The sequence below is a fragment of the Oreochromis aureus genome, linkage group 6 (genome assembly GCF_013358895.1).
Source record: "Oreochromis aureus strain Israel breed Guangdong linkage group 6, ZZ_aureus, whole genome shotgun sequence".
Classification (NCBI taxonomy): Eukaryota; Metazoa; Chordata; class Actinopteri; order Cichliformes; family Cichlidae; genus Oreochromis; species Oreochromis aureus.
Genome location: NC_052947.1, coordinates 1,554,992 through 1,580,066, shown reverse-complemented (window position 1 = coordinate 1,580,066; position 25,075 = coordinate 1,554,992). Strand labels below are relative to the sequence as shown.

Sequence of the window (25,075 nt, the reverse complement as noted above, 5' to 3'; positions counted from 1 at the left end):
GGTGACCCTGAATCCTCCCTTAGTTATGCTGCAATAGACGTAGGGGGATTCCCATTATGCACGGGGTGTTTCTTCTTTGGTCACCTTTTTCACTCATGTGTTTATAAACCTCTCTGCGTTTAATTATTACTTATTATAATCTCTGGCTCTCTTCCACAGCATGTCTTTGTCTTGTCTTCATTCTCTCAGCGGGAACGGCAGATGCCTGAGCCTGGCAGTGCTAGAAGTTTCTTCCTGTTAGAAGGGAGTTTTTCCTTCCCATTGTCGCCAAAGTGCTTGGTCATAGGATTTTATGTGATTGTTGGGGTTTTCTCTTTTTTCTTTTTATTATTGTAGAATTGACCTTACAATATAAAGCTCCTGGAGGCGACTGTTGTTGTGATTTGGTGCTGTACACATAGAATTGAATTGAACTGAATTAATTAGCCGAATGAGACATGAAGGAAAGGATATTCATATGTGATGGAATTAATAATAAATCACTTAAAAGTACAACACAAAAAAGAAGAAAATGTAACAAAGTAATTTTAAAGTTTCAACTATGTTTTAACTCATGTTGAGGTAAGGTCACAGAGAGAGACCCAGTGTTTGAGTTTTATGTACCTTTTGTATTCATTTGTGCCTTAGCTTAGTTCACATAGTTAATTTCTAGATTGCTGTGTAGTCCTGTTTCTTAGTTGTTTATGTCATCTCCCCCTGTACTAAGTCTCCCTGGTTCATGCGTCATGTCTGTGTGGTTATGTTTAGTTCATGTCATGTCTAGTCTCCATGTTTCCTGTTTTACTTTGAAAGTCTGTATTCAATGTCAGTATATGTAGTTTCACTCTCCCTGTCCTGTCATTAGGTTCATGTGTATCAGCTGTTCCCCCTCATGTGTTTCCACTTCCCTTGAGCATCCCTTATGTGTATTTAGTCTCTGTGTTTCATTCAGTCTGTGTCGCGTCATCTGTGTTATCTCCCCTACCCCTTGTCACAGTTTCCCAGCCATAGTCAGTCGTCGTTTGTATATAGTTTAGTCATAGTCTAGCTTCTCAGTAAGAGTCTAGTCTTTGTTCAGGTTTTCCCTCAGTTACTTTGTTGCCTTTTTCTGTGAGTTTTCGGCCCTCAATAAAAGGCTCGCTTTTTGTTAAGTCCAGTTTTGTCTCCTCGCCTCTGTCTGCTCTTGGGTCCTCTACTCACTCCACACGGTCTGCCCCGGCAGTCCGTGACAGTGTGGATGGATGTGATTGGGTTTAAGAGTACCTGTGGAAGTTGTTCTTCCCTTTGTCTTTGGAACATTGGATCTAAGAGTTCATCGTTCCCGTCTCAGTTTGTCTCCTCTCTAAGATCTGAACAAAATCAGCAACAGCACTAATTCATCTCCTTGATTTATGTGGTGGTTTGTTATGTTGATGTAGATGTTTGTACTTTTTTAAATTGATGAGTTAATGTACCAAAATATAATACAGTCATCATTTCTGGGTAACAAACTCCTGGCATGAACTTAGTGTAATGTAATGAATGTAATTACAAATCCTTCCTTATTGTTTTGGGCCATTGTTTGGTCGAATGATTGAGCACCTCTCATGCCTTTGATTACACACTAAAACACTACTTTACACAAAATCACTCCATGATTTATCTGCTGGTTTCTCACTTTTCTCTCTTTTCCTCTCTGTCTCTCTCTCTTCACATATTGCCCAGAGGCAGGTATTAATTGAAGAGCCCTTCTTATTATTGGTTCTAATTGTTAATCACACAGCCCTATTAGAGAACAGTCTAATTAGAATTACAGATGATCATTAGCTGAGGTCCTGTCATTAATTGAACATTGTGACCTTGATAATTACTGTAGGCCTACATGTATTCTATGTGCTAAAAAGAAATTTCATATTTACTCTTTGGAATTTTCCAAAGACTGATTTTTTCTTTTAATGAAAAATAATCTTTACATGACCCATTGTTCTTTGGTTGACCGCTAATAACCTGTGTATCTTGCTAGTGTCAAGAACAAGATGAGCTCTCTGACAACTTTTTCATCTTCATACTCAACAGTTTCTGTCTGATGACTCAAGAAATGTAGCCTGTGGTAGCAGCTTTAATTGGCTTTGTTTTTCAGATGATTATCTTTCAGGTAATACTGACGAACCGCACATTGCAGGTGGGAGCACCACTTGTTGCAGCTACATATTCCACTTCAGTATCTTTTTCAAAAATGGCCATAAACTGACTTGCCCCTCAGCTGCCTTTTTCTCCTTTTCCGTTCACGTTACTAAAATTTAAAGGACTGGCAGTCTGTCCAGAGTGTGCCCACTCATTAGCCTGCCTGTATGTCAGCTGTTATAGAAACACCTGTGACACTAAGATGGATAAGCAATTCAAACTGACTTCCCTCAAAGAATAACCAGGCTATGATGTGGCCAGAATATTTGTCTGCATGAACATTTTGGAAACTTCTTATAGACTTAATAGATATTACAAAACTCTCAAAGATGCCGTTAACATCCTAAATACGTCAAGTATTCCAAATAAAAATAGTTAACCCTGTGATTGCAGGGTTAACAATGTTTAACTACAATTAGCTGTAGATGTAGATGAATGATGGGTCATAAACTAAATGAGGGCTTGATGTTAGATTTGAGAGAGTACAGAGTTTTGGAAATGTACAGCCGATGTGAAAACAACTAATTTAATCACTGGATGTCATCCATTGGTTATTGAATCGCAATTTTAAAGCTTTAACATTCGTGTTTTGGTTACTGCCATGTTTGCTTTTCTGAGCCAGAAGTGACCATATTTGGATGAAAGACTATATCTTAGCTAGCTCTTTTTAGTTAGTAGCTGCATCTGTTCAAAACAGTCAAATCAAATCAAATCAAATCTAAATTTATTTCTATAGCACATAAAAATACAACAAAGTTGACCGAAGTGCTTCATAGTCGGTCATAGCAATAGCATAAGACAGAATGAAAAAAAGAAACCGTTAAAAGGAGGGCAGGAAACAATATGACAATCGTTTGAAACAAAAAATAGCCACGAAATAACAAACTAGTTTGAATCAAAAGCCAGACTAAAGTAATACGTTTTAAGACGCAATTTAAAAGACTGGATGGACTCTGAGGAACGAATATAAGGAGGGAGATTATTCCTGAGTCTGGGTGCTACGACAGCAAAGGCCAGATCACCTCTTCAGACGAGACCTTGGTTGCGTCAGGAGCATTTGATTGGAAGATCTAAGTACCTTATTAGGGATATACAAATGGAGGAGTTTGCATAGATAGCTGGGAGCCAAATTATTTAGAATTTTAAAGGTAAGCAAAAGAATCTTGAAATTGATATGATAATCAACAGGGAGCCAATGTAAAGGCAAACAGCGGTAAGAGCCAAGATGGGGTCTGTGCATCATATAAATAAAACCTGGTGTACCACATTAGCTACCTAACTCTGTTCTCACATGGCAGAGTTTCTTATTGTGAAAAGTTGGCCATTTTATCTGTCGAGAGTATTCACCACTGTTATTGTAGTCGTTTACGTAGCTTCCGACGCTAATGCTAAGGCTGGAGGGCTACACAGCGCCATCAGTGAGCTAAACTAAACACCTGGGCAGCTTCGTAGTGATTGCAGGAGATTTTAACCGCACCAGTTTAAAGGCTGTGCTCCCCAAGTTCAAGCAATGTGTGGACTTTAAAACCAGAGGAGTGAACATGCTGGACTTGGTGTATACAAACCACCCAGATACATACAAGACTACCCCCCCCACCTCGGCTGCTCTGATCACCTTTTCATTATGCTGGTGCCTGCTTACAAACCACTTCTGAGCCACAGCAGGCCAGTAACGAAACAGACTAGGATCTGGCCAGAAGGTGCATTGTCAGCACTTTAGGATTTCTTCAGGCAGACAGCACATTCAGTGGGGGGTGTTCAAGATGGCAGCCACCCAAGGAGATCAGATAAACATTAAAAAATTATGCATCGCCAGAAACTAGCTACATAGCAAAGTGTACAGAGGATATCACTGTAGTTAAGACCTTCACTGCATATGTCAACCAGAAAGCCTGGATGACTGCAGAGGTGCGCTCACTGCTAACAGCCCGGGATGCCGTGTTCAGGGCAGGGAAGTGCTCAAAACACGGCATCACAACAATTGTGATGCCGTGTTTTGAGCAACTCATCACATCGCAGCCATCCTTCCTGCATCATTTGACCCACTCTACTTTGCTTATCATTCGAGCTCCACAGTGGATGCAATGTCCACCACCTTACACTCGCTCATCACCCATCTGGACCCGAAAGATACCTTCGCCAGACTCCTGTACATTGAGTTTAGTTCATGATTTCACAGAGACTAATAGAGAAACTCTCCTTACTTGGCCTGAACACCACCATATGTCTCTGGATCCTGGTCTTTCTGACTGAGAGACCTCAGTCTCTCCATGTTGGGAAAAACATCTCCAAGCCTATTACGCTGAGCACTGGATCTTCATAAGGCTGTGTTCTCAGCCCACTGTTGTTTATGCTGCTAACATACAACTGTGTATCCAGATATGAGGATAACGTAATTATTAAGTTCGGATATGATACCCCAGTGGTGGGACTGATTCGTGGAAATGATAAATCATTGCATTGAAAAAAAGTTTCAATGAGGGCTGGTGTAGGTAGAACCATCGGGTGCTAAATGTAGCCGAAACATGAAAGGTGATCATGGACTTTCACAAAGTGTGGATCAAGCATGCTCCCCCCTTCAGCATCAGCAGCCAATCAGTAGAGGGAGTGGAAGATGTCAGGTTCCTAGGTGTGCAGATCTTGCAAGGCCTGAACCAGCACCAGAAAATCTCAGTGATCCAAAAATGGGCCCAGCAAAGAAAGGAGTTTGAAACAAGCCCCTCTCCTCACCAGCATCCTCAGAATTTTTTACAGCGGTGTGGTTGAGTGTTCTAACGTAATGTATGTCAGCGTGGTATTCTAGCTGCAGTATGTCATACAAAATATGACTGTAGAGACTAGTTGGAGCAGCCGAGAGTTTCCTTTCCTCTGTCCAATACCTCTTCCAGAGATTCTGCAGGAGTAGGCCACTAAACATCATAAAGGACACTCACACCCTCTCCATATATGTTCTGAACTGATGCCATCAGGCAAACGGTTCCACATTAAAAGAGGCTGAACCTACAGACTGAACAGCTTTCTGCCACAAGCTCTTAGAATGCTGAACTGGTGATTAGGACATATACAGTACTACACCCAAGACTGTGTGGCAGTGTTTCAACTTTTGAAACAGTTTTGATTATTTGTCATTCCTACACAGTCACTTTTACCAAACTGGTATTAACCACTGGTTGCTGCTTACAGCCAGTGAGTAGGGATGGGTATCGTTTAGGTTTTATCCGATACCGGTGCCAAACTGGTACTTTTGAAACCGTGCCGGTGCTTAAACGGTGCTCGAACCGGTGCTTAAAGAATAGAGAACACAAACTTTGTCCAAAAACCTCTCATGTTTTTATTTTTAGCAGTCCCTGTTTTTCTGCAAAATGATAACCAAGTTAGCTTTTTTTGTTGATACAACACACCTCCTTTGGTTGGAACCGGTGCTTAAACAATGGAGAACACAAACTTTGTCCTAAAACCTCTCATGTTTAGCTGGTTTTTTTTTGTAAAAAGATAACAATGTTAGCCTTTTCTGCTGCTATAGGGCATATATGGTATCACTCTATCAAACAAGAAGACAGCCGCATGTAACTACAACGGTGTTTGCTAGTTCACCTTACGTGCATTAATTTAATAACGTGGTTAGTCTACTCAACGTAAATTACACACGAACAACATGAAGCTGCTCACCCAGAGAAGAACGGCTGCTGCTGCCATCATCATCCGTCATCATTTCTGCTACACTGACAGGGCTAGGGGCCAGGACTCTCCTCTTCAGGTTCTTGGGGGATGTTGCTAACTCCGGGTCCGATAACAGGCACCACACCCGCAGTAGATGTGCTCGGTGTGAGGTCTCGCAGCAAGCTATCAAACACGGTGCATTTCTCGGCTTTTAAAAAAAAGCTATGCGTCACCAGGTGTTTCATCAGATTCGAGGTGTTACCTCCTTTGCACAGTATCACAGTATCAGCTTAAAGCACTTGTTGCAGGCTGCTGAGTTTGCATCTTTTGCTGTGAAGTACAGCCAGACTTTTGACCGCTTCGCCTTGGGCATTTTTAATCTGTAGCTCTGCTCTAAAAGAACGTACGTACCTGGGCCCGCCTACTATCCTTGGAAAGGTAAAATGATTGGCTAGAATCCAAAGTGTATGACATCTCAAGAAAAAAAAAAGCACCGAAATAAAGCACCGAACTGTGCGCTGCTTTTCGGTCTGGTTGCTACCGTTTATGTTAGTCGGTACCCATCCCTACCAGTGAGAGACTATTTTACAGCTAGACGTCTTGGGGAGTGTGTGTGTTTGTGGGGTTGCTTAATTGACGTTTGTTTGTGTGTTTTTAAAGGTTTGAACTATCTCTTGTGTTGACCCTGAAGAAACACGCTTTTATTTTGCCTGCACTTGTTGTTGGACAGCAGATTGACAATAAAGCTTGATTTGATTTGAACACCTGCTAATCAAGCAGCCGCACTTTTATTGTTAAGTCAACAATTTGGAGTTGAACCCCATAATGGCCTCTATCTCATCAGCATGATCAATACTTGCCATAATTTTCAAAGTGCTATCGACAAAACTCTTTTTTTTGTCTAAAATTAACATTGGGCGTTTTTGGTTAGCAACAATGTATCAAATGTGATACAAAAAATACATAATAAAAATATATCATATACAAAAAAAAAAGTGGATTTTGTTATAAGGGTTATTAAACATCTCAGTTCTTTGATGGGTTGGTTCTTACAGGGTTAATTTCCAGATTATTTGTGTAAGTATCATGACTCTAAAGTTCTCTTGGAAGGTTGTGACACTGTGTTCATGAAATCTGTATAAAGGTCTGAAACACAGTACTGAAAACGAGCTTTGCTGTAGTTCGACAGCTCAGCCACTTGACTGTGGTGTGTAACAAGACTTATTTTCACACAGTCATTTGGCACGGTCACCAAGTGGCAACTCTGTAACAGTTCATTTCCTGTGTATGTAAAGAATTTCAGTATATGTAACCGTAACTAATGTGTTCCTCCCTTTTCTCTCTCACTGTAGGCACTTCCTCTTTAAAACAGGCACAGGCACTACCCCCCTCTTCTCCACAGCTACTCCTGGCTACACTATGGCAACAGGCTCAGTGTACTCCCCTCCTACCAGGCCGTTACCTAGGAATACTCTATCCCGCTCAGCCTTCAAGTTCAAGAAATCCTCCAAGTACTGCTCATGGAGGTAAAATGAATTTTTCACCTTATTGTCCATCAGTAAGAAAGAGTACCTGCAAGCACACGCTTTGACTTTACTCAGAGTTTCAGGAGTTTGGTAAGATGCTGCCAAACAAGCTCAAGTTAGACCACTCCTGGGCCAATTTGGCTACCAGTGTATGTTCTTCAGATGAGTGGGAAAAACTCACAGTACACTTTCCATCCTGTCTTTTTCAAGAACTTTCCCAGAGAGCAGAGAGAGAGGCGGTTCTCCCAGATCCACACAACTGAAGTGATATCCACATATTTGATAACACTATGCTGATATTGACTGATGCTGCAGCAATGTTGTGAAATTTATGCCATTATTTCCCAGTGTGAAAAAGAATCAGAATCATTGTCCTAACTGTGACTTCAATCTTATATCTTTTTCATTTTTACTGTTTTAGTTTAGCTGCCCAGTAATGTAGAGAATTTCCTATTTCCATGTGTTAGAGAAGAAAAAGGGTTGTTTTTTGTCCTCATAAAGATCACATTTAATCCATTTTTGGTTCACTGGATAAATTAAATCAGCGTGTTTGTGTCGTGAAATATAAAACTGTGTAAAGTGTATGACAGTCATGTTATTCACAGAAAGAGAGTTCATAGATATTTTGTTGTACTTGATAAGCACAAAATTTATATTTTTTATGCTTTTCTTCAGTAGAGTAAATGTTTATTTAAATAGAATTAAAGGAAGTGGATCAATAAAACCATCAGCACGAGTGTGGAGCTCTCAAATTCGAGGTGAACGATTGAAACAACTACAACAGGAGTGACAAGATGTGCTGAGCAGAGAATTCATAAATGCTTTTATGTGTGGAGACTTTAAACTAGAATCTAGAGAACAACTGACTCTGCTATTTGTTCACAGATCACAGATTTTTGGCTTATTGTAATGCCTTGGTAACTATTTTATATCCTTTAACTCTCCTTTGGTACAATGTTAAAGACAATGTTTTTGCAAGTTCCACACAACCACAAACACTCAGTGCAGGGCGAAACTCTGATCAGATGTTTTTTTCCACAGACATAGAGATGTAGATATGTTTTATCGTCAGTGTCCAATGACACTGATAAAATGACCAACGTTGGGAAGTGGAATGACGTATTTTGGGAGTGGTCACACAAGGCTTCAAGCTGGTGCTAATGTGTAGTTTTACAGACAAATTTGCAAAAATAAATACAATCCCCAATAAGATGGTGGGATTTGTAATTAAAATAAATTAGTGCTTTCAAAATTACGTACGTTACAAATTTTGTTTGTTTGTTTGTTTCCTTTTTTCTCAGGTGTACCGCCCTCAGTGCAGTAGGTCTGTCTGTACTGCTGTCTGTCATGCTCTGTTACTGCATCGGTAAGCTAACACACACACACACACAAACACACACTTATAATGCCACTGAATGACAAATGAAATCTTGTATTTGTGTCCACTGTTATTGTGAATTCCTGCCGTCTGTTCTCCAGTCTTGTTCAGCATCTTGATATTAGCCATCCTTGTGCTATTGTTGCTACATGTGGGGGTTTTCTCTCTGTCTCATGAGCCCATCAGATAACCAGATAGTTAAGTTATTAAACCCGCACTCAGTAGAGACATCTGCCTTAGGTCTAATACCAAGAGACAACACCTGCATAAAAGTACAAAAGAATGACTCGTTAACATTGTCCCCCGACAACATTACAGTTTAGAATATGCAATGTTTGTAAGGATTCATATATATTCATATATATTATGTCTGAATTTTAATCTTTACATATACGTATATGTATATGTGTATGCGTCACTTTTCCAGCTGTGGTCATAAAAAGCCCTTCAGTGCTTTTCTTTCTCCCCTGCAACACTTTCAAACTGTCAAAGCAATTTACTCCTTGTTAGATTGTGTGCAAGAAGGAAGAAGAGAAAAAACAAAGTCAGAGGGGAGTTTTTCTCTTTCTTTTTCCAAAGGTCATTGATTCCCACAATAGAACTAAAGCAATTACAGCTGAAGCTCAGACGGTCCTTGGACATGCAGATCCCTCGCCACTGGCTTTGTGTGCGGTGTGGTGTTGATGGTGGTGGTGGTGGTGGTGGTGGGGGGGGGCAACTGTAATGTCCACATTTTGACTTTTTTCTCAAAATAGAATTACGACTTTAATCTCGTACTTTCGACTTTATTCTCAGAATGCTCAATGATATATGTTTTTCTTCGTGTGGCCCTGATACTCGTAGTACTTCGTAGTTCCAAACAATATCTGACCATTTAAAACTGTTACATGTATTTTCATTTTCTCTGGCTTTTTCTTTCTCATCTTCTTCACCTCCTTCACCACTACTCCCCTTCTCATCTCTTTCATCCTTTTCCTCGTCACATTAAGCCTCACTCCTGAACTGCAGTTAGGGGTCTAACAGAAGAAGACCTACTTGAACATGATTCATTTAATCTCGATATTGTCGCAAGTTGTTATTGTCAGCAGATCAGAGATGGGACCCTCCAGTCTCTGGAGAGCTGACAAGAGATGGCTAAACAACAACATAACTTACAAGCTAATGTCATACCGAGTAACATTACACTAGCCTCCTGAAACTTTGAAACTACTATGATCGACATTTTGATTATGTTGAGTTTATTTGCTAAATGCAAGTCGCATTAGGCGAGGCCCACGTTAGGGCCATTTCAAAATAGTTTCAGTGACAGTAACCACAGTCCTGCATAGCTGAGCAGGAGTGGGTGGTAGGCAGGACCGCGCTGTGATCTGAGATACAAAGCGGAAAGAAGAAAGTTTGATAAGAAATAAATGTCATAAGGTGGGAAAATAAACTTTCTGTCTGAACTAAGGAATTGACAAAAAGTGAGTGTGAAGCCAGGAAAGACACAGTGCAGTGAAAACTTGTTTTTCCAGAGGCCTGACTTTGGAATTCTTTGAATATTCATGGCACTTAAATATTTCAAGTCATCAAACAAACGTTAAAATTAGATAAAGATAACCTAAGTACATACAAAAAATGTAATCTTTATATAATATTTTAATTGATAAAGGGACCGTCCCTACCTTCCTTGTTAAATAATGAATTAACTGTGATTGGCCACATTTCTGGGAAAGCTGAGTTCAGTTTCACTAACCGTAGCCTGATCTGATTACTGCCAGAGCTGCTGACAAAGTGAAGAGGACTTAAAGATCTCAAATACAAACATATCCTCCTGTAACATGAAGAAACAGCGTATGGATGGATGGCTGGAGTCTACAGTAAACAACATAGATATACACCAGTGAAAGAACAACGTAAAAATTAAGTTAAAAAACTGTAAAAGTAAAACTGACATTGTGTAAGAGTAGTAGACATTGTGTTAATAAATAACACCTGCACTATAAATTAAACAAACAGGTGGGTGGAATCATATTTGTCACAGATACATTCATCTTTTATCTGCCACAGAGTGAGCAGTTATTATTCAGTTTTACAGAGACAGGAATGATCACCTGAAGGAGCTCTGTAGCCTCAGTAGTGTGGAGCGGTGCGTCTCTATGAGCTGTCCATGATGGAGAGCAGTTTGTAGCTTGTTCAGTGACCTCCTGGTATCACTGACTCAGGCACCTCTAAGTTCTGATGGTTCCAACTTTGTGAATCAGTTTGTTGTTCCTGCTGGCATCTCTGGCACTGATGCTGCCCGCTCCCCCAGCAGACAACTAGATGGTGCTCACCACCACCTACTGGTACACAGTCTATCAGTACATAGTTTATCAATACAAGTATTATATATATTAGTCACCACTATGAAGAAACTATAAAGGGAAAACCTCAAACATAAGAAACTACAGGAGCAGTCACCGCAATGAGACCAACCCCAAAAACAAGTTTTACAGGTGGAGTCCACTGACACTTTTTGCCTCCTCGAGATTGCATTTTTTTTTTTGTTTTGCTTTGGGGTTCGTTTTTTTTTAACTAGTTTTGCATTTGGCTACGGTCAGTGTCACTTTGGTAGCATAAGGCGATACTTGGACTGATGGACTAATTGTTGTATAGTGCTTTTCTACTCTACCTGAGCACTTAAAGCGCTTTATGCCTCATTCGCCCATTCATACAAGCACTTTCTTCGCTACTTAAGTGCTTTCTATTTAACATTCACATGCATTCACACTGCAATGGTTGCAATAGAGAGCAACATGGAGTTAGTATCTTGCCCAAGGATATTTGGCATGCAGACTGGAGCATTCAGAGACAAAAACATCAACCTTCCAATTAGTAGATGACCTACCTGTGTGTGAATGTGTGTGTGAATGGGTGGATGACTGCATGTAGTGTAAAGCGCTATACAAATACAGGCCATTTACCATTTTACCTCTTGAGCTATAGTCACCCCCTAAACCTGGACTCTAGAAAGGATGTGCAGGTAGTCCAAAGCCTCCAGGATAGCACATCAATATTGACATTTTGCTGTTGCTGCCAGCACAGTCTCAAGGGCATGGAGGAGATTTCAGGAGACAGGCATTAACTCTAGGATAGCTAGACAGTTAACCGTAGAGGTGCAGTCCTTTAGCAGCAGTATCTGCTCATTTGTGCAACGAGGAAAAGGATAAACACTTCCAGAGCCTTGCAAAATAACCTCCACTAGGCAACTGGTGTGAATGTCTCCAACCAAAAACAAAGTTCCTGTGTGGCGAGAGCATGCAGGCAGCTCATTGAGGCCCTGGTTCAGATCCCCTGCGAGGAGAACCCACCCCACACCCAGGATGTCATCTGTCAACTCATTCGGAGCATGCCCTTATGCTGCACATGGGGCCATACAAATCACTGAGTAGTATTTTTTGTTACAGTGAAGTTTTCGGCTGCCCAGTTGCATAATTTCTTTGTCTTGATTTTCAGTGTGAGTATCTGTAGGTAGTACAAAGGGCAAGAAAGGCTTCTGTAGCTCAGCCTGCAGGGGCTCACCCTGTAGCTCTCCATAAGACCTTTCTGTGGGTTTCTTCTGGCTTTAAAAAAAGCCCTCACAGTGAAGTCATTCTCACCCACACACACACACACACACACAACAAGAAGATTGGTGATTTATGTATCTGTGCATTTTCATATTTCTGTGTTCCAGGTGCTATATGTTTTTTTCCTTTTGTTTTTTTTTTATTAGAGATGCATCATTGATGATACATTGTGCATTTCTATTTGTGTCCTATCCTTTTATTATATTTTCTCCTAACTTCCCTTTTTTCTATTCTTCCTGTCTGCTTAGACATTGTCAATTTTCAATTCAATTCAATTTTATTTATACAGCGCCAAATCACAACAACAGTCGCCTCAAGATGCTTTATATTGTAAGGTAGATCCTACAATAACACATACAGAGAAAAACCCAACAATCATATGACCCCCTATGAGCAAGCACTTTGGCGACAGTGGGAAGGAAAAACTCCCTTTTAACAGGAAGAAACCTCCGGCAGAACCAGGCTCAGGGAGGGGCGGGGCCATCTGCTGTGACCGGTTGGGGTGAGAGAAGGAAGACAGGATAAAGACATGCTGTGGAAGAGAGACAGAGATTAATAACAGATATGATTCAATGCAGAGAGGTCTATTAACACATAGTGAGTGAAGAAGAAACAGCCAGTGCATCATGGGAATCCCCCAGCAGCATACACCTATTGCAGCATAACTAAGGGAGGATTCAGGGTCACCTGGTCCAGCCCTAACTATATGCTTTAGCAAAAAGGAAAGTTTGAAGCCTAATCTTGAAAGTAGAGATAGTGTCTGTCTCCCGAATCCAAACTGGAAGCACAACCAGGCTCAGGGAGGGGCGGCCATCTGTCACGCCTGGTTATCCGTGAGGGGAGAAAGACGAACGGTACGCTGTGGAATCTAGAGATAGAGAGAGTGTCTGTTTCCTGAATCCAAACTGGGAGCTGGTTCCACAGAAGAGGGGCCTGAAAACTGAAGGCTCTGCCTCCCATTCTACTTTTAAATACTCTAGGAGCAACAAGTAGGCCTGCAGAGTGAGAGCGAAGTTGTCACGCAGGCAAAAATGGACTGAGGCACAGACCAGCTGAACTAGAATAGCAGTTGACAATTTATTTACAAAACACCACGTGAAAGTATATACAGTGTACAGGGCAGGGATATGCAACGGTCCGGGGAAAAAGGGGAGAAAGTCCAAAACACGCTTCGCTCATTCGCTCCTTCCCAGTTTGGCTTCGGCACTCTTCTGCATCCGCTCACTCGCTCCTCTCGTATTGTTTTCACACACGTTTGTTTGCACACTCACTCTCACTCCACTCCACACCACCAGGGAAACAGATCAGGGGGTACAGACGAGTCCAAGAACCTAAGCACAAGAGAACTGTGGTTAGAATAAACAGAGTAATCACACAAGAAACAGGGTTTATCGGGGCTGTACTGACGAGAGTAACTCAACAACCCAGCAAAGAAGCCTTCTGAGTCCTCAGCTTAAATAGCCCAGGAGTCCAGGTAATCAGGTGAATTCACAGCAGGTGCGTGGGCCAAGGGCGGGAGCCCAGCTGAGCTCCGCCCAGGCAGACAGGTGAGAGACAGGAGAGGGAGAGAGACAAACTAAAAACAACATGTAGCCTGAAACCTAGGTCCACCAAGGAGACACAGAGACCATGACAGAAGTCCTCTAATAGGGTGATATGGTACTACAAGGTCATTAAGATAAGATGGGGCCTGATTATTTAAGACCTTGTATGTGAGGAGCAGGATTTTGAATTCTGGATTTAACAGGAAGCCAATGAAGGGAAGCCAATATATTATTATATTGTCTTATTATATTATATTATACATATAATGTAATGACTGGAAGAACACTGATAGAAATCAATCAATAAACAGATAAAAGAAAAAGACGAGCCTATAGAGAATTTATAAAATCTTGGAAAAGCAAAATGTGGTTGGCACAACTGTGCATCCAGATCATAATTCTGATTGCAAGTGCTGCCAAACAGAACAGGATTTAAAAAACAAAGAAACTGCCAAGAAGGCCTGACCATGCATGTACGACAGCTAAACGACAGAGCCTTGATTTCAGAGGACACAGTGATAAAGACTTAAGTGGACAAGATTCAAAAGTAAACTGTAGCTTACTACGCTTCCTGTGAAACTTTCCCACACCTGCTGACATTGAGTTGTTATACATTCTGAGCACTGACCTGAGGGGATTGCTCATTTTAACCAGCTTCACATGAGCGTACAGCACTGTGACTACAACAGACCAAGCAGTTAAATGTTTTCCTCTGTAAATATTCTGGACACATTTTCTAGACATTAGAGGTGAGGCAGCCGTGGACCCTCTCACTGTGGGTGGGCTGAACTGGGCTCAGACAGAGTGAAGGCCTGGTCTGCTTTGGGATAGTCAGTCTTTTTCATGCTGCAGATTTTTCCACATTGGAGTTTCTATTGCAGTCTTCTCATTATGTTGTCTGTTCCACAAACGTAATATAAAATATATAAATAATATGAAATATTTGGAAGCAGAAAGCCTGTTGACAGCATGTGATGGATGAATGTATAGTTTTTGAATCTACCTTTAAATCCACAAGATTGTTCTATTGGTTTTTACGTTTCCTAATAATCTCTCATAGAGACGGCAGCTCTCGCATGATTGTTGCCCTCACCATTATCCTCTTACCTTATGACTCACTCAGACGCCGGCACATACACATACACATTCAGGCTGCTGTTGATTAGCCAGCACTCTCCCATGACCCTTTGCTCATGTCCTCACTATGAGGGGTTGTGGGTAACAGGCTAGCACAGCAGGGCTCTAATTTAATGAGGCAGATGGTTGTCTATGTGCGTGCAGAATTACTGTATTAGTGTGTGTTGGGCGTTGTAGGAGGATCCACAGCAGGGGTTTCTCTCACTAAATGTTGCCATGTTAAATCAGTAATTGGTCCTTGACACAACTCTCTCACTGTAATATGTATATTGTGCAGAAATCAGATATTTATGAATTCTTTTAAGTTCAGAGACATTATAGAGGTGGAGCTTTGCTATTAAAACAATGTCATATGTCACAATAATGTTGATCCTAGAAAAAAATAGTCCTGGAAAAAAAAATTTGGCTTAAGATTGTCACACAGGATATATCAACAGATTATATTAGTTTTTAACATTTCTATTTTTTTTTTTTTAGAAACTGTTGTTAAAGCAGCTATCTGTATTTTGTGATGAAGGTGTTGTTCAGTCTAAGGAGCTTGGAAAGAAAAGCGTCTGGACTTCTTTAAGTTGCTTGAAGACGTTTCACCTCTCATCCGAGAAGCTTCTTCAGTTCTAGGGTCAAATGGTGGAGAGTCCCAGATTTAAACCCAGTGGGAGTATCAACCCAAAGAGGGACCAAGGACCCCCTGATGATCCTCTACCTAATCACATGAGCCAAGGTGTGAAAACGGGTGTGGGTCACAATCAGCCAGGGTTTCGGGTGAGCTTATTGTGAAACCTGGCCCCACCCTATCATGTGATTTCCTGAGGTCAGATGGCCCAGGGTGTGAGTGGGCGTTAAGGCGTCTGGGGAGGGATCTCAAAACTGGATTATAGATGGCAGACAGTTGGTGTCGTAAACCACCGCCTCTGTTCAAAGATGGTCGCTCACAGTGGACGTAAATGGCTTCTTTCACTCCTCTTTCAAACCATCTGTCCTCTCTGTCCAAAATGTGAACATTGGCATCCTCGAAAGAGTGACCTTTATCCTTAAGATGCAGATGGACTGCTGAGTCTTGTCCTGTGGAGGTGGCTCTTCTATGTTGTGCCATGCGCTTGTGAAGTGGCTGTTTGGTCTCTCCAATGTAGAGGTCTGGGCATTCCTCGCTGCACTGTACAGCATACACCACGTTGTTAAGTCTGTGTTTTGGAATTTTGTCTTTCGGGTGAACCAGTTTGTGTCTGAGTGTGTTGCTGGGTCTGAAATCCACTCGGATGTCGTGCTTGGAGAAAACTCTCCTGAGTTTCTCTGATACACCGGCTACATAGGGGATGACAATGTTGTTGCGTCTGTCTTTCGTATCCTCCCTCACTGGTGTCTGATCTTCTTTTCTGTGCCTCTTTGCTGACTTTATGAACGCCCAATTAGGATATCCGCATGTTTTGAGAGCTTCCTTTACATGTGTGTGTTCCTTCTTGACGTCTTCAAGCAACTTAAAGAAGTCCAGACGCTTTTCTTTCCAAGCTCCTTAGACTACGATGACTTGGATGACTGAGAACCTTCACAGACATATTCTCTAAGTTTTGTTGAAGACTTTTCATCCCAGAAGCTTCTTCAGTTCTAAGAGCAATTGGTGGAGAGTCCCAGATTTAAGCTCTACGGGAGTGTCCGGAAGAGGGACATGGACCCCCTATTGATCCTCTATCTAATCACACGAGGTGAAATGTCATCAAGAAAACAAGAAAGAAGTCCCAACGCTTTTCTTTCCAAGCTCCTTAGACTACGATGACCTGGATGACTGAGAACCTTCACAGTCAAGGTGTTTTCAAATTTAAATTACAAATGAGTTTAATTCATTGCTAAGCTCTTCTTTACTGGTCCACTTTCCTAATTAACACCCAGCTTGGTATACAATTCCAGCCAGTCGATGTTGGTGGCACAGTGGTTCAGTGGTTAGCACTGTCAACTTACAGCAAGAAGGTTTCCGGTTTGAACCCTGCTGGAGCCTTTCTCTGTGGAGTTTGCAGGTTCTCTCCTTTCAGACATGGAAAGTTAGATTAACTGAGAATTCTAAACTGTCTGTGGACATAAAGTGCTTGTAAGTCAATAGAATATATGAATTGTTAAATGTGATATGTAGTCTAAAGCAGTGATGTGGTGGCTGTAGCTCGGAAGGTAGAACAATCTGCCAATTGGAAGGTCAGCGGTTTAATCTTTACGTGGTCCTGTATGAGAGTTAAAGTGTCCTTGGACATACTGAACCTCAAAGTTGTTGTTTGTTGGTGAGTTTGACAGACACAAAGTAGTCTTTGAGTAAATGTGGCTTGTAATAAAAGTGCTCTGAATGTACAATGAGACTAGAAGTGAAATAAATAATGAAAAAGATGCTGATGATACATTTGTTATAACATTGTTGGTATTTACTAGAGATGGCACGATACCACTTTTTTGTGTCCGATACCGATATCATAAATTTGGATATCTGCCGATACCGATATGAATCCGATATAGTGTGTTTTTTAATCAATAAAACTGTTTTTTTAATATCTTGCTGCTTTTTGTATAAGTTCATACTCAAGTTAAAAAAAAAAAAAAACACTAAAGCTATTCTGTCATACCTGTATGTAAAAAATACACTGCACCCAAAATATTTCATAGTTCAGCAACACTGATCAATCTAATAAACTTAAACCTGCTCCATCCTCCCTATTCTGGTATTTTAAAGAGTAAGCAACCTAACTAATAGGGTTCTAAAACTCCCAGCAAAAAAAAAAAAAAAAAAAAAAAAAATAGGGAACCACCCCCCACCCTCCACCTCATGATGCTTAATCGACGTTATCAACTTTAATTTGATGTAGAGTGGGGAAAAAATGCACAGAAATAAATTATTTTTCAAGAATAATTAAATAGATTCAACATCTTTCTTCAACAGAATTGCAGAATTCACAGATGGTATTTTCCCAAAGGAAAAAGTACTATAGCTTACTAGGGTATATTAGACTTAACAGTTACTATATACAGTAATGGACTTCTATACATTTTACATCAGATTAAAACTTTGGGTGTACGATTCAGATAATTATTTATTAAAAGCTACATATTTTAAATGAGAATAAGAAAGAAAAGTATGTCTTTGTGCCCCTTTTCCTGTTCATGCCCTATCGGCCCCTGGCTAAACTTTGCTAGATCCGCCCCTGCACAGTTACCAGCCGTCAGCTGCGTGAAAAGGATCCTGGTGTAGAAAGTAATATTAAATACATTCTAACAACAGCTTATCAAGCTTAAACGTGCTGCTGTTGTTCAGCCGCTGGTTTCCTCTTTCTGGTGCAAAGTGGGCCAAAAACAAAGAAGAGAGGCGGACTCGCGACAGAAAAGCCGATCAGCTGATCATTGATCAGTTTCAGGATTGAAGCAGCAACAGGAGAGAGAGAGAGAGGCGCAGTCGCTCCATATATCGGTTGTTAAGCTTAACATGGGAACGCTTTACAAACATTCAGAGATGAACTTACACACTTGCTTTACTTCTCTCTGGGATAACTTCCTCAGAGATGAAATGCTGGTTTGGTAGCAAGGCTACAAATACACACAGCTGCTCTATCACGTGATGCATACTGCTCCGACATGCTACGGTTATGAGCCGAGTTACCGCGTGTTGCAAGTTTTGTGAGGTGCTTTTTTGATATTTAATGGATCGGATTACATTTTTTTATTTCCCTCCGATATTCGATCCAGTAATTTAGGTCAGTATCTGACCGATATGTAATATCGGATCGGTCCATTTCTAGTATTTACATTATTGTATCATAAAATCAAGCTATTTAGTAGAAAACACAAACATCAAGATAAGCTGTGGATGTCAAAGTGCTTAGAAAACACAAGCAAAGACTGTTTTTTACAAGGTACAAAGATTTAGAGGCAGCTTAATCACAAGGTGTGATAGTATTTTATGTGTGTCTATATTATGAACACTAATTGGTAAATTATTAACTAGTATTAAAAAGCGTAGATGAATTCATCATACTCCATTTGGAGCATGTGTATAGAGTTACTGATGGGAACGTAATGTTTGTTTGTGTGTTTTATAACTTCTACTTTCTTTTTTATTTTTAAAATCTATTTTGTTTTTCATTTTATTTATATTTATTTAAAATAAAGCTGTCAATCAAAAATCTGAAAAGTGTTTTATAAATAGCCCTCCATGTGCATCATACTTATTGGAGATGAAAAGATAACTGAGATACTGTAAAAACAGTTTTTGTGCCTGGCTGAGTGTGGATTTCCTTTCAGACAGACATCTGATTATCTCTGGACTTGATGCATTAAAAAGTATTTTGATTTGGATCAAATTAACCCCGCACTACAGATTTCCTCAGATACATAACAACTTTACAACTTCTTTTATGTCTATAATTAAACGTAGAAGTCATCTTTACAGACTTTTGTTGAATTAAAAAACTGTTGCCTGTGTACTAGGATGTTTTGAATTGTTTGGCGAGTCCAACACAATGAGATGGCCACAAAGACAACTGTAAAGGAACCCTGAGACAGGCTGAAGTAAAACAAAAACTATCTGTATTTAAAAAAAAATGAAGAAGAAAACACAAAATCTAAAAAGCAAAATAACAAAATGTTTCACAAGGGGAGAAAAAAATAGCTGCAGCTAATAAATGCAAGGCACTGGGGGTAAATAAACTACCAAAATAAAACAGGAGCTAAATAACCATTAACAGGGAAAGGCATAAAATTACATAAACTTAACAGAGGGGGAAAGACGCAGGAGGACTAAACCCTCTGAACCAAACAGAAACTGGAACAATGAAATAAAAGATGGAAATCCATTGCTAAGAAACAGTGTTTGTCCCCTTTGTTGTTGGATATGTTTCAGTTCATGAAACACATTTTACTATTAAACTAAGATAACTCAAACAAATCCAAAATAGAGCTTTCAAACAATAATCAGACCCACCTGACTGTGTGGCAAAAAGTCATTGCCCCCGCATGCATGCATACAACTGCATGTTGTATTTACTGGTGTTAGTCAGGTTTGTTTGTCTTTGATGATCTGAAACATGTGACAAGCTTGCTCATGTTGTTACAACATAATTCTGAAGCTCCTTATCCTGTCGGAGTGAACAACAGTTTGAGCTGAGGTTTGTGATGAGCTGTGTGGTTGTGGATGTTTCTGTAGCTGGTGGATACCAGTTTCACTTTTTATCTTACTTACTTCTCAACTGAGATGTAGGGGGGAGATGAGCTTGATGTCTAAAGTTTTCTGATGCTTTATGTAACACAAACACACACCTGCCTGACTGTAGATGCGTGTTTATGTGTGTGTGTGGAGGTGAGAGAATGGTTAGAATGGTGTTTGCTTGTATATTTGAGTGTCTAATAGATGCCATTTGATTACTGTTGGTGCTCTGAACACTAAACATTTTGCCTCCTTGTTCGTCTGCTCCTCTTTACAGCTATGCACCTGTTTGGTCTAAACTGGCAGCTTCAGGAGAGTGAGGGATACGGAGCCTTTGAAAACGGAGGTGGAGGAAGAGACACAACACCCAACACATTTATAGTGTCTACAGACAACAGTGAGTACCTGCTTAAAGATTTTTTCCTTCCCCTTCTTTCGACATTAAAAACAATAAAAGCTATGGAAAAGTTAAATCTGGCGGTGCAGTGAGGCAAGAAACATAAAGCTAAGAGCTCATTTGAACGCAGGATCCCAGGATAGCCTTCAGTGTTTACCACATATTATAATCCGTCACTCACTCTCAGAGGTTAGAGTTTCTTTCCAGCCCTTTTCAGATTCTGATGTTTGATAACACACACACACACACACACAAACACACACACACACACACACACACACACACACACACACAGAGTTGGACTTGCACAACACCCTTAACTAGCTTTTTTAAAGATGGAGTTGTAGTGACCCTACTCTGAGTCCCTCTGGACTCGAGGCAGAAACAGGACACATATGGGAACAGTGTACAAGTAGTAACAGTTAGGAAATGGACAGTACAAATCAAAGCAACCAGATACAAACCAAACAGATTTTCACATCAATAACATGCTTTGTTTTTAAATTATGCAGCCTGAACTTACTTTCAGTGCTGAAAACTTATTTTGAATGCAGTGACTAACAGCATTGCAAAGAAACCAGAGAAGCATTGTAACGGATAAAAGAAAAATCAGTGTAACAGGTAACAGAGATGTAGGACAAAAGCCACGGCTGCTGACCTCACCCTGCCAGTCACGCTTTTGTTAAATGTGCAGCTTTTCTGTTCTGTGGTTATTCTCTCTCTTTGTCTGCCTGTCAGACTCTTTTAGTTTCATGTCTCCATTTTCTCAGCTTTTCTTGCCTTTTTTTTCTCAGTTCTTTCTTTTCTTTTTCTCAGTGCTCATCCCTTCTGTTCACAACCACAAAGCAGTGCTGAATAAAACTTAAAATGAGCAGATAACAGCACCACACACTGACTGTTGGAGGATGTTTACTGAAAGCTGTGAGGGGTCTGAAATCGTTGTTTGGAAACAGAGAAAAACTGTAAATGTTTCCTTTCTGCTGGCAAAATCTTTAAACTTACAACAGTTTAAATATGTGCAGGGATATGAGTCGAAAACAAGTCACAGGTAATGTTAAAGAAAAGAAAGAAAGAATTAAACATGTTTAAATGATCTAGGCAAAGACTGCGATAAATGGCAGTAATTGATTAAACAATTGAGTTGAACACTTGTGTTATATGCAGCATGTCATATCAGTATAGCTAATGCATATCACAGGACAACCACACATATTCACACACACACTCACATATACTGCTCACACATCTGAGCCAGTGCTGGTGAACCCATTCTAGCTTGTGATCAGTATCAGTTAGTGTTAGTATCACAGTCCACGACTGAACCATTCAAGGACATTCAGTAAATCACATTGTTGTAGGTTTGAGGACGTCTTTGCTTTAACCATGTGGCAGTTCTGAACACAATAACATTAATAACACAAATAGTTAACTCATAATCCAGTCCATTACAGTATAATGCATTCTGTTAACTTTTAGTAAACTAAGGTGTAGGTACTATAAAACATGGATCATGGACCTTAGTCCTTGTTGTTTTGGCCCTCCCAGTCTTTTCTTTAATGGTTTGTGTGGTAGGTGTTCCAGGTTAACTGGTTTTTACTTTAACTGGTTAGATTTCTCTACAAATTCTACTTTCATTGCTCCAGATGTTATACCTGCAGATTATTTTGGGGGGATTATTCTTTACCCTCTTAAAAGGATGACATACACTGGAGTTTCTGTGTGACATATGGGGTGTAGGTCAGGAGGAAGAACATGTCATCCACTAATCAAAACAGTGGTGGTGGTTCAACTCCTGGCTGCTCGAGTCTGCGTGCCAAACATCCTTGAGCAACATATTAACCCCAAGTTGCTCTTTGTTGTGTTTCCTGGAGGGTGAAAGTTGGATAGAAAGCAGAGAAAAACATTAAAAAAAGTGAATGAGGAGAGTTGAATGCTTTATACAACCTTCTCTATAAGAGTAGAACAGAACCAGCCCCATTACCATTTACATATATAACTGTTAACCACAGGGATTAGCAATGTAAGCATGTAAGCTTTTAATGTCCATCTGACTGAAACACTGAGTGCCGACAATTTCTGAGGTTCAGCTTTTGTTTTCTTTTGTGGCTTTGCACTCACTCAAAAGAAAGCCTAAATTAACCTGTAAGAAATCTATGAGTGTTATTAGTGTGAATGCTTGAAAAGCATTCACAGTATTGTTCTTCAAATCTTTATTTGTGTGGATGCCCTAAAAGGGCTTCCACACTATTGAGTTCCTGTTTCTCTTTATTCTTTATTGTGTGGATGCCCTAAAAGGGCTTCCACACTATTGAGTTCCTGTTTCTCTTTATTCTTTATACTTTATTCTTCAAGTTGCTCCGTTCTTCGCCGCTTAACTACTTCTTCAGTTTTCAGCCAATTTTCTCCGTTCAAACTCTAAACTGTTCTGCTCTTTCTGCTAATTCCTGCTATGACTTTTGGTGTTTATTACTGTTATACTTTTTAAAATATTACACTTTTTTCCTTTAATTTGTCCCACAGAAATGAATGGGAAACTTCCACAATTCTGTGCAATTAACTCAGAGTGAGTGCTGGTCCGTTCTGAATTTTGTCTTCATGTCTGAACAACTTCTTGCTACTTACTCAATTTCCACTCAACCCCACAAATTATACATCAAAACGTAGGTATTTTTGCTGGCTTTCAGACAATGTCACTATCTTTATTGTGAGATTTACCGTTTTTTGCAATTTGCCTCGGAGTGACACAAGGTCTGACAACTCCCCATTCAAAGTCTATGGGGAGGTTTTGAAATTCAGAGCTGAAATTCTGTAACGGAGGCATTTTCAAATCGCCATATCTCTTTAACAAAGCAAAGTTAGGACATGAGGCTTGTGCCAATATATCTTCAGACACTGCTGACACTCACAGTGGAAGCAGTTTTTACAATTATCTTACCGTTGAGCAATGAATTACGTTTGTTTGAGGGGTGGAAATCTGTCCTCCTCTCAGTTTTCAAACTCCGAAAACGAAGCCGTTTCTTCTCTCGTCATATCTCCGCGACGGAGGTACATAGAGCAATGAAAATTGCAGTCAAAGTACAAAGTTTTATGATTTTAGCAGCTTTTCTAATATGGACCTCAGATTCTTGTCAACACTACATGGCAGAAATACATACAAGTAAACAGCCTGATGAAGCAGACAGAAGCAGTACCTCTGATTGGTGAATTTGAGCAGAACCAGGTTGTTCTTTCATTTCATTTCTTTCTTTATTTCACACATGGTTCAACAGTGTTTCTTTTTCTACATACAGAACCTTCTGCCTCTTTTCAGCAGAAATTCTGCTCATTCACCTCTTTTCAACGCAACGTTCTGCTTCTTTCCCTCTTTTCTGCAGAAATTCTACTGAGTCACCTCTTTTCTGCAAAATTTTCAGCCTTTTCACCTCTTATCAGCACAAATCTCAGCTGTTTTCAGAAAAAAAACTCTTTTGAGCAGAAACTCTGCTGATTCATCTCTTTTCAGCGCAGGTTATTGCTTCTTTACCTCTTTTCTGCAGAAATTCTGCTGATTCACCTCTTTTGTGCAAAATTTTCAGCCTTTTCACTTCTTCTCAGCACAATTCTCAGCAGCTTCTACTCATTTAGCAAAATTGTCAGTTTCTCCATCTCTTGTTTTTGTGAGAATGAGTTTGGTTCAGTGAGATGAGCAGCTGCTTTGAGACCAGAAAGGCCAGGTTCAAATCCCGGTCATGGCAAAACCTGTTTTCGGTTTTCTCTTTTGTTCTGCCTCTTTTCTGCAGAAATTCTGCTGATTTACCTCTTTTCTGCAAAATTTTCAGCCTTTTCACCTCTTCTCAGCACAATTCTCAGCAGCTTCTGCTCATTTCAGCAGAATTGTCAGTCTCTCCTCCTCTTTTTTTAGAGAATGAGTTTAGCTCAGTGAGATGAGTAGCTGCCTTGAGACCAGGAGGGCCAGGTTCGAATCCTGCTCAGGGCGACATGTTTTTTTTTCACCACCATACAACTTTTTGCAAGTTTTCATCTTTTTCAGCTTTTCAGCAGACAGCTTCAGCGTTAAGGCATCCACACAGCATTTTCGCAGGAAATGCAAATTTTTCTAGTTATACTTTATTCTGGTTGCTTCCGTACGTTTTTTGCCGCTTAACTACTGCTTCAGTTTTCAGCCGATTTTCACCGTTCAAACTCTATACTGTTCTGCTCTTTCTGCTGACGTAGGCTATGACTTTTGGTGTTTATTACTATTATACTTTTTAAAATATTACACTTTTTTCCTTTAATTTGTCCCATTGAAATGAATGGAAATCTTCAGAAATTCTGCTAAAACTTGCTTGTTTTTGACACTTAACTACTTCCTCATACTTTCACCCAGAAACTCCATTCAAACTTTAAAATGTTCTCAGATTATTGGGCTATTCCTGTCTGATTCAGCTTTTTCAGACCTTCTACCGTTTAAATCTTATCTCTCTTTAAGTTTTCAGTTGCAAAATTGTGATTTTTCAGAAAATACATGCGTTGTTATGGTTGCTATGCA

At 40.1% G+C, this 25,075-nt stretch overlaps 1 protein-coding gene across 3 annotated transcripts in view; it reads left to right on the top strand.

Annotated features, from left to right (window-relative positions):
• The window catches only part of tenm3 (teneurin transmembrane protein 3), a 298,938-nt gene that overhangs the window by 106,419 nt on the left and 167,444 nt on the right, over positions 1 to 25,075 (top strand). For all 3 annotated transcript variants that reach the window (XM_039613612.1, XM_039613610.1, XM_039613611.1), the window contains 3 exons: positions 7,155 to 7,328; positions 8,630 to 8,694; positions 20,425 to 20,544. In XM_039613612.1, the coding sequence (XP_039469546.1) occupies positions 7,155 to 7,328; positions 8,630 to 8,694; positions 20,425 to 20,544 (359 nt within the window). The remainder of the gene's footprint in view (positions 1 to 7,154; positions 7,329 to 8,629; positions 8,695 to 20,424; positions 20,545 to 25,075) is intronic.